The following is a 14,487-nucleotide window of genomic DNA, read 5'->3' as shown; positions in this document are numbered from 1 at the left end:
CTTCGTAGAGAGGCGAGTGAGCCCCTCATCATTAGCTGTTGGACGGAGGGCTCACTCGCCTCTCTACGAAGAATTTCAGAAAACACAGAGGAGAAAGTGCGGTGAGAAGCTAAGGACAAAGGGCTCACCTGCCTGTCCACGAGACCTCTCGGGAGACACATTGTGCAAATGTAAAATCCTTCCAAGTCAGCAGCGGCGCCTGAATAAAAAAGCCCTGCAAGTTCACGTGCCCTTTGTGTTTGTTGTCCCCTTTTTTGGGAAGTGTTTCAATACCAAGTCAAATCGGGTGTTATTCAGATCACCTCACAGACAATAGCAGCTGCAGCTTCTTCCTAAACATGCCAGGATGTGATGCGAATAAGGCACGGCTTGCCCTCCTATTGAAACTCTTCCTGATTCTTTCCCAAACTCTGTTTGCAGGAGCTGACTGAAATATGCTTGCAGTGGCTGCTGGATATGGAGTGGCCGGTCCAGTGCCTCTGCCTGCTGCCAGTGCTACCCGCAGCAGTCCCAGTTGCTGCAAATGGGCAGTGAGCATGTCGAGAGCAAAAAGCAGGACTCATCTGCCCCTCCTTGCACTGCAGTAGGTGTCGAAACATAGAGAACAGCTACCCTCCCTTTGGGAAAGATCCAGAAGGCGTTTCAATAGCAGGGCAAGCTGGGTCTTATTCAGATCACATTTTGGAATAGGGAAGGCACAGCTGCCATTGCCCTTGCTGGGGTTTGCACGGTGGCGGCAAGATACTGCAGGATTATTTTTTATCTCCTTCCAAAGCATACGGACGACGGGCGAGTTCTGGTTTTCGCTTTCGACACACCACTTGCAGCAATTGGCACAAGTGATTCTTGGGGGCTCTTTGTCCTCCTGACTCTAGGTCACCCTGCTGGACTGCTCCTGCTTGACAAGGGCCGGAGTTCTCAACAACCACAAGACACAAGCTGTGTTTCCCAGAGAGCCTCCTGGTTCTCCTCTTCTGAAGGCCCGGCTGTTTCTGACAGGATTTGGCCCAGTTTGAGGCCTCCTCCAATCTCTGACCAACCTTCAGAGTGGCTGTTCTTGAGGGAAGTGAGTTCAAAACACCCAGAGAGATTTTTCTCGATCTCCACATCCAGAGAGATTTTTCTCGATCTTCCTGGACAAGGAGAGGGAGAAGCTGTCACCTCTGGAGACGCCTTTGTCGGGCAGGGAGACATGGAGAAGGGCCTTTTCCCTACTCCCAAGCCCATCATCCCTGCCCTCTCTCTTCCCCTCAGCGCGCTCCTCTTTCCCGCCCTTTCTTCAATCCTGGCACTTTGCCCACCAGGGGGCGACCTCTGCAAGGACAAGGGAACATCAGGAGGTTCCCTATTGGACCAGTGGTGGACGGACGTCACAGCCGACGTTCCAGAGGAGGCTGGGAAGGAAATGACAGTATAGTGGCTTGCCTCTCTAGGAGGCAGCACTCGCTCCCCTTAACCCATGAGGCTCCGAAGGAGTCGGAGCGGCTGCGGGAGAGTCTGGCGGGGGGAGATCCAGACGTGGCCCAGGTGAGTTGGGGGCTCTTCCCCGGCAAAAGGAGGCGGAGGACGGAGAGACCCGCGTCCGGCCTTCCTCCAGCTTAAACCCCGGGTCCCATGCTCCCCAGCCGCCCTCTCTCTGCCGGGAGGAGCGGGGAAGGCGGAGGGGATCCGGGAAAGAGCCGGAGTGGAGGGAGGGGAGGGTCGGCCTTGCAGGGTCCCAGCAGGAGAGGAGAGAAGCCGGGCGAGGAGGAGGCAGGATTCGCACCAGGCTCCCCGAGGGCCCGATCCTGTCTCCGGAGGGGGAGAGAAGCGGGGCGGCCTCTCCAGCTGCCTCCTTCCCGGCCCTGCGCTGGGATGAGCCGCTTGGGGTTGGTTGGGTGAAGGTTCTTCAGTGGCTGAATTCCACTTTCCAATTCTTGGCTTTTCTTTTTCCTTCCATCTCAGATGCAGAAACCTGAAATCTTTGCAAGGCAAAAGTTTCTCTTGTGGAGGAAAACAAAGAGCGGAATAACTTGCAGGGATCCGTCCTGGAGCCCCAGAAATGGCCCCGTGAAGGAAAAGGCATCTGGAGACCCACCAGAGTCCTTGGACCCACCTGGAGTTGCTCTGCAGGAGAGAGAAAGGATGGAGACACAACCTTTGGCCAAGGAGGGAAGCGGAAAAGGCCCTTCAGCTGCTCAGCCTGGGAAGGGGGGGAAGCCCTGGACAAGGACTGGGCAGAAGATCCTGGAGGAGGAAACCATCCGCCCTTCCGAAGTTCAGCCGCGGAATTTCATCCAATACCGGGAGGCTGAAGGTCCCCGAGGACTTTGCAGCCGACTCCATGACGTTTGCAGGCGATGGCTGAGACCAGATAAGCACACCAAAGCCCAGATGCTGGACCTGGTGGTTCTGGAGCAGCTCCTGGCTATCCTGCCCCCAGAGATGGAAAGCTGGGTGCGGGAGTGTGGAGCAGAGAGCAGCTCCCAGGCGGTGGCCCTGGTGGAAGGCTTCCTCCTGAGCCAGGTGGAAGAGCAGAAGGAGCAAGTCGAGTTGCAGGTAAGAGACTTTAGGGAGGTGAAAAAGGAATAAAAATATGTTTGAATACTTCACCCCTCCTTCCAAAACTTCTCTGACATTCATAATACATGATGATGTCCCACCAATTCCTGTAGGACATTGTTCCATTGTTTTCTCACTTAACATCACTGATGGATATTTGGGACTTTGAGGTTGTGTTCCTAATATAAGAATGCACTTTATGTTGTGTGTGGTATATTAATTCTGCTGCTTTTTCCCTTTCCTCTATTTGAAGTGCGGCACTGTGGAGATCAGAGATCCTGAGGGAAAGAAGAACCCATCAAATCCCCCTCAGAAGCTATTTTTCAGTGGGATCCCTTGGGAAGATCAAAGTCAGGACAACGCAGGAGGTAATCAAAGATCCACCGATTACCCAGAGAGATCCCACCTGTCTCCTCCTCTTCTGTAGTATACCTCCTCTTATATTGTTAAATATGCATTTTGATATTATATTATCATTACAGAGAAACAAAGAATGAAGTTTTCTGCTTTTTACGGTGGAGCTCAGACAGCGGTTGAACCTCCAAATCAAGTAAGAAAGAGAAAAGTTATTAGATTTGTATTCTCCCTTTCCTTCAGGAAGTGAAGCGGGTGTGCAGAATTCTCTCTCCTTCTATTCCCCCCCCCCTTGTTCTTCCTGGATTATTGCGACATGGACAGCATAATAGCAGGTTCAAGATGTTGTCTGCCAGCTTAACTTCCTCTGTAGACTATTACTAGGATACAATGGATTGTCATTTCTACCCTCAGATTCTGTTTAGGAAATGTTTTTTAATTAATTAATCAGTCATTCCACTGATTAATTGTTCTCACTCTCAGGACATTTCTCTTTAGTTGTAGGTTAGTTCTGTCCTTGATTAATTTTCATCCATTGTTTTTTGTCCCGCCTTTAGGTGTTTTGGAGAATAAGTTGGCCTCCTCTTCTTTGTGGTAGCCTCTTAAATATTGCAACACTCCTATCATGGCATTCCTAGTTTTTTTCCCCCGTTAAACTAGGCATACACAATTCTAGCAACTGTTATATGCTTTTGGTGGGTTTTTTTGGCAAGTGTAGCCTACTGCTGACTCATTTTTAAGTGATTGTCCACTAGGATTCCAAGATCCCTGTTGCACTTCCTACTGTTGAGCCAGGTATCACCTATTTTATACCTGTAAAGAACCTTACATTTCTCACCATTGATTCTCATTTTGTTAGATGGGGCCCAATCTGTCGATCCTTCTATATCTCGAGCTTATCTTATGGAGTGTTGGCATTCCTGTCAATTAGTTTTTGTCTGTAAATGTGATGAGTTTCTTTCTACCTCCTTGTCTAAATCATTGATAAAGATGAACAGACCTTGCAAATCCTCCAGTTATGTTCTTTTTTCCATGTTCAGGAGAGTCTGGTGTCCTTCGAGGAGGTGGCTGTGTATTTCTCTGAGGAGGAATGGTCTCAGCTGGATCCTGACCAAAAAGTACTCCATTCTGAAGTCATGCTTGAAAACCATAGGAACGTGGTCTCTCTGGGTAAGAGTTTTCTTGCCCCCAATCAGAGAGTTCAAGAAGACAGATTATAGTTAGTTTTTTTAATTAAAAATCACTGATCAAATATCGTCTCCTGGGAGAGAGAAGGAAAGGATCTGGCCTTCTCGTATTCCAAGGAAGGAAAGAGTCAATGTCTCTTTGCTTTCATCACGGGCCTCAGACTTTTTAAACTGGTGGCCAATTCACGGTCCCTCAAACTTTTGGGGAGCCAGACTATAGTGTAATCTGCCTAATGACCGGCTGAGTGGGCCTGGCCAGGTGGTCGTGTGACTCGGTGGGCATGGCCAATTTAGTGGCCCATTTTGCCTTTGTCCTTCCTAAGCCGTACTTGCTCAAAGGCATCTATTTATTTAATAAGACAACCCCTCCCTGAACGGAAAAAGTGCGCAAACTTTCTCGCCACTTGCCTAACTCCATATAGCAGCTTTAGGTTCCTTAAAATAGGCAAGTAACAAAAGAATAAAACAAACAGGATTTCCTCTCAAATAACTCCCGATCATATGTTTCAGATGACCACACAATAAACCAGACTGAGAACTGCACCAATTGAGACGTAACTAAAAGCCTCAAATTTGGGAAAGAGAACTGCATTAAAAGCCATTAGCATTGCATTTCTCTGAATGCATCGTATATCTTTATGTAAATCGATTTGTGATGCATTTAACTCATGAAATGACCTTTTGTGACCACTTCCGGCAATATTGATCTGCATTTCTTAGTTTTATTTAAAACACAGATTTCGAGTTATATAAACCCCATTTATTTATTTATTTATTTTATTCGATTTATCAGTCGCGCCCTCTCCGCGAAGGGACTCAGGGCGACGTACAATCAAATATATAGGCGTGTGGCATGGAGGAGGTAAATACATCAACATTTAACAATTCAAATAGAAATAAAAGCCACAAAGTTAAGATAAATAACAGTAAAATTACAACAATTAAAACAGTTAAAATACATTGAGATTGTCGGTGGGAAGACAAACACAAACCCCACCGATTTGCTCTCTGTTTCCCACACACACCTCAATCTGCTTTGAAAGGTAAATATTATATATAAAGAAAAGGTTAGGGACAGAAGCATCTATTAACCCTCAATATGTTGGAACCACTGCCAAAACTATGAATGTTACAGCACTTTGACTGTGAACAATTACAAATGACAGCAGAAACACTGAAACATACCCACTCTACCTTGCCGAGACTTACCCTGCAACGATTTAGAGAGTCATCAGTTCCTTTGCCTGTTGGCTGCCTTTGCAGAAAGTATAGGGCTAAAGTAGTGAGGGATCATGTGAGATCGGTAGCTCAAAATCTCACAGTACTGATCTCATGTGATCTTGCACTATAGTACATTAGGCCTGTTCCCTGCTAACTGAGGCCTGTATCAGATCTGGCCGAAGAGCCCTTGCAATCTGATGAGACTTTGGGGCGGTGAAATTGCCTTCCTATCTTTTCAGTCTCAGCATGAAGAGCGTTTACAAGCCAATGGGAGGCTTCAAGCAAAGGATTTTGCCCCTAAGTTTCAGTTCTTATAGCTCTCTGCTGAAATTAACCCACCCCAACAAATCTTAAATTTTCTCTAAATTCCTTCTTGGATGATCTTCCTGGTTATTCCTTAACTCAAAACTGACTTTGAGTAAGATTTGAATATATATAGATAATTGTAAAGAAAGAGATATTTTCTAAATATTTTCAATGTTTTCATGACTCATGAATTTAGAAATCATCATGTCTATATCACAGCAGTGTAGGCATTCAAATACAACATGATGGAATTTCGGAAAAATTCAGAAGAAAATGTGTTGACTTTCTATAGTTTGACCTTGTTATCATTTTCATTTCTCTTTTCCTTTGAAGGTAATAATGGGCAGGAGAATCAAGATTCCTGTGAACTGTTCCACGTGATCAATGCTAAAGATGGAAAAGAGAAATTTGGAATTCAAATGGAATTAGAAAGCCATGAGAGAAACCAGTCATATAATTGGAATCAGGAAAGCTCATCTTCCACTGATGCCCAACAAGAAAAAATAAGGAAAAAATATATTGCGGAAAGTGAGAAGCTAATCAAAGATAAATTACATGTAAACAAACACTATTTAACTCAAAATGAAGGAGAAGATGCTATAAGACATAAAAGACAAAATTGCAATGAGACATTTATTCTTTCTCTTGGAAATAACTTCCTTAGATCTCAAAAAATGATTCACCCAAAAAAGGATCCTTATAAACGTTTGGAATCTGGAAAACATTTTAGAACAACTAGGCAACTTACTTCCCATGAAAATATTCATACTGGAGGGAAATGGTGTTCAGAAGTCCACGCAGCCCAGTCCCTCCAAGCAGCAGGAGAGAAACCATATAAATGCATGGAGTGTGGGAAAACCTTTATTCATAGCAATGGACTTAGAAACCACAAAATGATCCACACAGGAGAGAAACCATATAAATGCATGGAGTGTGGAAAGACCTTTGTTCTGAGCAGTAGACTTACTGTCCACAAAAAGATCCACACAGGGGAAAAGCCATTTAAATGCATGGAGTGTGGAAAGACCTTTGCTCATAGAGGTAAACTTATTACGCATAAGATGATCCACACAGAGGAGAAGCCGTATAAATGCATGGAGTGTGGAAAAACATTTGCTCAAAGAGGTAATCTTCTTTCCCATAAGATGATCCACACAGGAGAGAAGCCATATAAATGCATGGAATGTGGAAAGACCTTTGCTAAAAAAGGTAATCTTGCGTCTCATAAAAAGGTCCACTTAGAAGAGAAACCATTTAAGTGCATGGAGTGTGGAAAGACCTTTGCTCAACGCAGTTATCTTGCTTCCCATAAAAAGATCCACTCAGAAGAGAAACCATTTAAATGCATGGAGTGTGGAAAGACTTTTACTAAGAGCAATGCTCTTACTTCTCATAACAGAATCCACACAGGAGAGAAGCCATATAAATGCATGGAATGTGGAAAGAGCTTTGCTCAGAATGGTTATCTTACTACTCATAAAAGGATTCACACTCAGGAGAAAGTATCTAGCAATAGCAATTCTACTTTAGACTTATACACCACTTCACAAAGCTTTATAGCAGTCTTTGAGCAGTTTACAAAGTCAGCATATTGTCCCCAGCAAACTGGGTCCTCCTTTTACTGACTTGAGAAAGATTAAAGGTTGAATCAACCATGGTCAGATCGAACTCCTGGCTGTGGGTAATTAGTTTGTAGTACTGCATTCTAACCTCTGACCCAACCATGTCTATAGATCTGCCTTTCCACCCTGCTTCATATTATTTAATTCAAGTAATAAATTAGAAACAAAACTGGGTATATAACTGGGTTATAAAGTGATACAAATGTCAGTGTTCCAAGGAATACACTCATTGAAAACAGAACTCCAAGGTAGGCAGGTACCTCAAAGAACAGTTTATTGGACACTTTATATTGGCACAACTGATGAAAGCCGACTCTGAATTTTCTCACGGCTTTTTCCTGGTTAAAATAAAGTTTCCCTTTTGCTGTTCAATCCAGGTCCTGCCCAGTTTCTTGGTTGCTTGCTCCTCCTCTGCCCATCCACCTGTGGGAATGCCCTTGGTTCCCACAGGAAAACTTTACTATTTTGTCTACAAAACTCCATCTAATTATTTTACCCCTCCCACCATTTGTGTGGCAATCCTGAAGCCTCCAAGATGGCTTTGGCCAGGTTCACTTTAGGGTTGACAGCTGAATTAGAAAATTGAACTCATGGGCTCTTTCTCCTAATTTTGTGGCGATCGTACCTTCTTCATGTTGCCCATCTGTGAACTCACACAATCTTATCGATACCTTTTTAAAGTGATGTCTGCAGGACTAGACACCATATTCAAATTGGGGACTGACTAAAGCCCTATGTAGCGAGTTAGGACCTCCTTTTTCTTGATGGTGATACATCCGGTGAGGCAGCCTAGAATTTTGTTTCACAGCCTTCACAGCTGCCTGGTCACACTGTTTACTCATTTTGCAGATATCATTTTTTCACTGCAATGGTAACTGTTCACACAATTATGTGAAAAAAAAGTGCTGGTTGAATAGTTCTAGTGTTCTGGAAATATGGATACCGTTGCATCTCTTCCAACCTTTGTCCAAACATGGATTGTTGAAGCAAATAGTTTTATTAAGGGAAAGCAGCGGTAGGGAAATATGGATGCATATTAAGTTTCCCTAAATAGCAAGCCTACTGGCCAACTCAGTCCTTGATTTTGCAATAATTTATTTATTACGTAACCATTTGACGTTACAATGGCAATACCTTCCTCCCTCCCTCTTTTCCTTCCTTGTCCCAAATTAGAGATACTACAGAGATTCGGAATGAAAACCACTCCAGTGTGCTAACTTTGCAAATGATCAATCAAAAAGTCTTCAGAAAACTACTTCAGTCCTTTCAGATGAAACACAGAAATGTGAATGGGAATCTTCTCGGATATGAAGATACAAAAAATAATCAACCTGCCAGTAAAGGAGATAATGTGTCACTCACGATTGAAATGAGGGGTCCTTGGTGCTCTCTGAGCCAGATTGTTTTGTTGCAGAAGTTTCATTACCCAAAACTCGGGAACATCATCAGTGTGCCAATCAACTTCAGAGAGCATCAAGGACTCCTCAATCCAACTTGTGTCTGCTGTGTCAAATTAAGATCTGAGTCAACCAGTATGAATGCAGAAGCAGGGAACCGTTTTCGGTTGGTCCAAGACCTGTTGTGATGGAATAATGAGAGATGTCAATGTAGATTTTTGTGCAAAAAGCTTCAGGTTGAACAATTTGTCTTTCAAACAAGGGGCCAGAATGAACAGAAGCTGAGAAAACGCATGGGTAAAATATATTTTTCTAGCATTAGGGCCTTATATTTATCCTTTTATGGTGTGCCAGAGGCTAGAAAAAAAGGATAAAGGTAACTTAAAAGAAAATTAATGGTGTACTCACTACCGTGTTTCCCCCAAAATAAGACCTATTCCAAAAATAAGCCATAGCATGATTTTTCATAGTGCTTGCAACATAAGCCCCATCTGCAAATCAAGCTCTAGTTCAGAGTGTCGTCAGAGGGTGGGTGGAGGGCTGGCCAGTAGAGGTGACCGCATATGCAGGGGCCAATGGTGTTCAGAAGTGCCTGTAGCCCGTGAGGTTGGGAGCGCAGGGATCACGGCAAGGCGTCACCCCTGTGCCACCTCTTACCTCACTTCACGGCAGCAACTGGCGCAAGCGACTCTTGCGGGCTCTTCGCCCTCCTGACGGAACTGCTTTTGGCTGCCCTCCTGGGTTACTCCTGCCTGCCACGGGGCGGCCGGAGTTCTCAGCAATCGCGAGACACAAAGTATGTTTCCTAAAGAGCCTCCTGGTCCTCCTCTTCTAACCACCCTGCTGTTTCTGACAGGATTTGGTCCCTTTTGAGGCCTCCTCAAATCTCTGCCCAGCCTTCAGGGCTGCTGTTCCTGAGGGAGGCGACTTCAAATCCTCCAGAGAGATTTTTTTTCTCCATCCCCACAGAGGGTTTTTGGACAGGAATGAGAGGAAGATGGAGAAAGGGCCGCCTCTGGAGAAGTCAAAGCCTTTGTCGGGCAGGGAGACATTGAAAAGGGCCTTTCCTTAGACTACCAAGCCCACCATCCCTGCCCACTCCCTTCCCCTCAGACGCGCTCCTCTTTCCCGCCCGTTCTACAATCCTGGCACTTCGCGGCAAATCCACCAGGGGGCGCCCTCCGCCAAGAGAAGGAAGCCTCGGTGCTTCCCCATTGGTCCACTGGAGGGTGATATCATGGCTGTCTTTGTAGGGAAGGAAGTAACATGTTTGAGCCTTGCCTCTCTACGACCGTGCACTCGCTCTCCTTAACCCCTGGGGCTCCGGCGGAGAGTGTGGCAGGGAGAGATCCAGACGTGCCGCGGGTGAGTTGGGGGCTCTTCCCGGGCAAAGGGAGGCGGAGGAGGGAGAGACTCGCGCCCGGCCCTCCTCCGGATTCAACCCCGGGTCCCATGCTCCCCAGCCGCCCTCTCCCTGCAGGGGGGAGCGGGGATCCCAGGAAGGCGGCGGGATTCCCTTCCCGATGTCCGGGGAAGAGCCCGAGTGGGAGGAGAGGAGGGGCGGCCTTGCGGAGGCCCAGCAGGAGAGGAGAGAAGCCGGGCGAGGAGGGGGCAGAATTTGCACCAGGCTCCCCGAGGGCCCGATCCTGTCTCTGGAGACCTCCCCACCTGCCTTCTTCCAGGCCCTTCTCGTGGGGTGGACCTCGGCTCTGAGCTGCGATGAGCCTCTTGGGGCTCGGGGGCAGGTTGGGTGAAGGTTGTTGAGTGACTGAATTCCACTTTCTAATTCTTGGCTTTTCTTTTTCCTTCCATCTCAGATGCAGAAACCTGAAATCTTTGCAAGGCAAAAGTTTCTCTTGGGGAGGAAAACAAAGAGCGGAATAACTTGCAGGGATCCGTCCTGGAGCCCCAGAAATTGCCCTGTGAAGGAAAAGGCATCTGGAGACCCACCAGAGTCCTTGGACCCACCTGGAGTTGCTCTGCAGGAGAGAGAAAGGATGGAGACACAACCTTTGGCCAAGGAGGGAAGCGGAAGCGACCCTTCAGCTGCTCAGCCTGGGAAGGGGGGGAAGCTGTGGACAAGGACTGGGCAGAAGATCCTGGAGGAGGAAACCATCCTCTCTTCAGAAGTTCAGCCCCAGAATTTCATCCAATACTGGGAGGCTGAAGGTCCCCGAGGACTTTGCAGCCGACTCCACAACTTTTGTAGGCGATGGCTGAGACCAGAAAAGCACACCAAAGCCCAGATGATGGACCTGGTGGTTCTGGAGCAGCTCCTGTTCCTTCTGCCCCCAGAGATGGAGAGCTGGGTGCGGGAGTGTGGAGCAGAGACCAGCTCCCAGGCGGTGGCCCTGGCTGAAGGCTTTCTTCTGAGCCAGGCGGAGGAGCAGAAGGAGCAGGTCGAGTTGCAGGTAAGAGACTTTATGTGTTTGAATACTTCACCCCTCCTTCCCAAACTTCTGACATTCATAATATGTGGTGATGTCCCACCAATTCTTGTAGGACATTGTTTTCTTACTCAACCACACTTTTGGATATTGGGGGCTTTGAGGTTGTGTTCTGAATATAAGAATCGAGTTTATGTTGTGTGATATACATTAATTCTCATTCTTTTTTCCTTCCTCCTATTTGAAGTGCTGCACTGTGGAGATCAGAGATTCTGAGGGAAAGAAGAATCCATCCAACCCCCCTCAGAAGCTATTTTTCAGTGGGACCCCTTGGAAAGACCCAAGTCAAATCACCTCAGGAGGTAATTGAGGTAATCCTTCGATTACCCAGAGAGATCTCATCTGTCTTACCTTCTGCTCTTCTGTAGAATACCTCTTCTTATTTTGTTAAATATGAATTTTGAAATTATTTATTCCTTACAGAGAAGCAAAGAATGAAGATTTCTGGTTTTTACGATGGAGTTCAAACAATGGTTGAATCTCCGAATCAAGTAAGAAAGAGAAAAGTTATTAGATTTGTATTGTTCTTTACTTCAGGAGGTAAAGCGGGTTTGCAGAGTGGTCTCTCCTTCTATTTCCCCCCTTGTTTGGACTGGATTATTATTTCCTGCACTACATGGACAGCATAATAGCAGGTTCAAGTTGCTGTCTGCCATCTTAACTTCCTCTGTAGACTATTACTGCGACACAATGTTAATTTTTTAACAAGTCCTTCAAGAAATAGGACTAAATATATCATAATGGCAGTAAGTGCAGGTGACCTGTTCTTTTTTCTAATACTTTGACTTGGAATTGTGCAAGATTGATAAAAAATAAGTAAATACTCACATTGCCTTTTTTAAAAAGCCTTGTTCATGACCAGGCGTTCAAAAAAATAAGCAAATCATATTAAAAGATAAAGCAGAATTTTAAAATCCAAAGAGAATGGCCACATATAGAGCATGTCATAGCGATACGTTGGGCTATAAAATAATTTCCAATCCTCTGACTTGTTCCTGGATTAGGAGATCAAATACTCCCACTTTGCAAAGGCTGAGAAATGGCCTTTGCAAATAATTTTCTCTTCTTTCTTTTCTCTCATTCATCCGTTGTCTTAGACTACTACATTAATTCATGATAGATAGAGCGATACATCAGTTGATCCACAAGTGGGATTACTTTACTGAAAGGCACTGTAAATTCTACAGAATCAAGCAACTTGATAACACTTGCCCCAAATATTTCGACACAGCCATTTTACTTAGTGCATCTCTGCTTTGCAAATTTGGGAACAATGGAGCGGAATAGCAGAGTTGGTAGGGATCTTGGAGGTCTTCTTGTCCGACCCCCTGCACAGACATGAAGCCCTGCCTGTAACATTTTAGATAAATAGCTGTCCAATTTCTTCTCAAATCCCTCCAGCGATGGAGCATTCACAACTTCTGGAGGCAAGTCATTCCACTGATTAATTGTTCTTACTCTCAGGACATTTCTCTTTAGTTGTAGTTTGGTTCTGTCCTTGATTAGTTTCCATTCATTGCTTCTCGTCCTGGCTTCAGGCGCATTGGAGAATCCCTCTTTGATTCTCTCTTCTTTGTGCAGCCCCTTAGATCTTGCAACACCTTGTCACCCATAGTTCTTCTTTTCATTAAACTAGACATACACAATTCCTGCAACCATTACCAAAGGTTTGTAAAGTGGTAGCAACACTGGATGTGATGTTGATTTTATTCTTGTCTTAATAATAATAATAATAATTTATTAAATTTCTAGACCGCCCCCTCTCCCCGGAGGGACTCGGGGCAGTGTACAGGCATAAATTTAAAACATACAAACAATCATACACATAAGTAAAAATCAGATTAAACAGCCCCTGTACAATTTATAAAAATTAAAAAACAGACCTTAAAACCAATCTTAAAAAATTTAGAAATAGGACTGAGGTGGGATAGGTGGAATTAGGCCAAGCCGGCTAGTTGGAATAGGTGGGTTTTAAGTTTCTGACGGAAGGAGCGGAGATCCGTAGTCATTCTAATGTCGGGGGGGAGGTCATTCCAGAGGGTCGGGCCCATCACAGAGAAGGCCCTTCCCCTAGGTGTCGTCCGCTGGCACAGCCTAGTGGACGGCACCCGGAGGAGTCCCTCTCTGTGTGAGCGAATCGGCCGGAGGGATGTATGGATCTTAATGCAACCTATGATTGGATTGGGGGTTTTTTGGGGTGGGGAGGGGGCAACTGTAGCATACTGCTGACTCTTGTTTAAGTGACTCTGTAATGGACTCCCAAGATTCCTCTTGCACTTTCTACAGTTGAGCCAGGTTATCACCTATTCTATGGCTGTGCATTTAGTTTTTCTTTCCTAAATAAAGGACCTTACATTTCTCACCGTTGATTTTCATATTGTTAGATGGTGCCCAATCTGTCGATCCTTCTATATCTTGAGCTTATCTTCTGGAGTGTTGTTATTCCTGTCAATTTGGTCTTGTGTGCAAATTTGATTATTTCCCCTTCTATCCTCTTGTCTAAATGGTTGATGAAGATGAACAGATGTTGTGAATCTCCGATTCTGTTCTTTTTCAGGAGAGTCTGGTGTCCTTCGAGGAGGTGGCTGTGTTTTTCTCTGAGGAGGAATGGTCTCAGCTGGATCCTGACCAGAAAGCGCTCCATTCGGAAGTCATGCTTGAAAACCATAGGAACGTGGTCTCTCTTCTGGGTAAGAGTTTTCTTGTCCCCAATCAGAGACTTCAAGAAGACAGATTATAGTTAGTTTTTTATTTAAAAAGTCACTAATCAGATATCGTCTCCTCGGAGGGAGAAGGAAAGGATCTGGCCTTCTCGTACTCCAAGGAAAGAAAGAGTCAATATGTCTTTGCTTACCTGTTTTCTGTGAAGAGCATTTTCCCAATCCAATTCATGAATGGAAGCCTGATGTAGTATGACTCAAAGATTTCAAGGGTACAGGTCATCCCCAAGTTGCGACAGTTCACTAAGTGACTGTTCCAAGTTACGACCTAACCCTCCCTCAAGTACTTAAACCCGATCTTGAAAATATTAATGTTGCAGCACAACAGCTGTCATTTACACTTACGAATGACAGAAGAGGCGCTGGAACATTCGCTCCATCTATACCCGCTGAGACTTACATTGCAATGATGTATTAAGACGTCGGTTCCTTTGCCTACTTCGATGCATTTGCAGAAAGCAAAGGCCTAAAATAGTGAGAGATATGTGAGATCAGCAGTACAAAATCTCACCCTAGTGATCTCACATGATCTCGTACCACAGTACTTTAGACCTCTGTTCTCTGCTAACAAAGGCCTGCACAATATCCAAGCCAAAATGCTTTGCTAATAGCGGGAAGGCGTCTTCATTTTCAAAGTCTTTGCCCCTGGATCTCGTGTGGTCCTCAGTTCGTAAAGAACACAGGCCAAAAAT

At 45.2% G+C, this 14,487-nt stretch overlaps 2 protein-coding genes across 4 annotated transcripts in view; both read left to right on the top strand.

Annotated features, from left to right (window-relative positions):
- LOC309382580 (uncharacterized protein) overlaps positions 1-14,487 on the top strand; it is a gene marked incomplete at its 5' end in the record, with an annotated part of 80,379 nt that overhangs the window by 952 nt on the left and 64,940 nt on the right. Inside the window, 6 exons of the mRNA XM_081934247.1 lie at positions 9-96; positions 421-530; positions 1,305-1,527; positions 1,945-2,538; positions 2,795-2,909; positions 3,024-3,091. Of these exons, the coding sequence (XP_081790373.1) occupies positions 9-96; positions 421-530; positions 1,305-1,527; positions 1,945-2,538; positions 2,795-2,909; positions 3,024-3,091 (1,198 nt within the window). The remainder of the gene's footprint in view (positions 1-8; positions 97-420; positions 531-1,304; positions 1,528-1,944; positions 2,539-2,794; positions 2,910-3,023; positions 3,092-14,487) is intronic.
- The window catches only part of LOC309384771 (uncharacterized protein), a 35,492-nt gene continuing 30,892 nt past the window's right edge, over positions 9,888-14,487 (top strand). For 2 of the 3 annotated variants that reach the window (XM_081938517.1, XM_081938520.1), the window contains exons 1-4: positions 9,888-9,993; positions 10,446-11,039; positions 11,263-11,377; positions 11,499-11,566. In XM_081938517.1, coding sequence (XP_081794643.1) covers positions 9,895-9,993; positions 10,446-11,039; positions 11,263-11,377; positions 11,499-11,566 — 876 coding nt within the window. In that variant the 5' untranslated portion in view covers positions 9,888-9,894. Of the gene's footprint in view, positions 9,994-10,445; positions 11,040-11,262; positions 11,378-11,498; positions 11,567-13,632; positions 13,766-14,487 lie in introns of all 3 variants that reach the window. The other variant, XM_081938519.1, reaches the window with a different exon arrangement.

The sequence above is a fragment of the Natrix helvetica genome (genome assembly GCF_964273705.1).
Source record: "Natrix helvetica genome assembly, chromosome: 1".
Lineage (NCBI taxonomy): Eukaryota > Metazoa > Chordata > Lepidosauria > Squamata > Natricidae > Natrix > Natrix helvetica.
The sequence above is the reverse complement of the archived record's forward strand: the minus strand, read 5'-3'. Positions and strand labels throughout refer to the sequence as shown.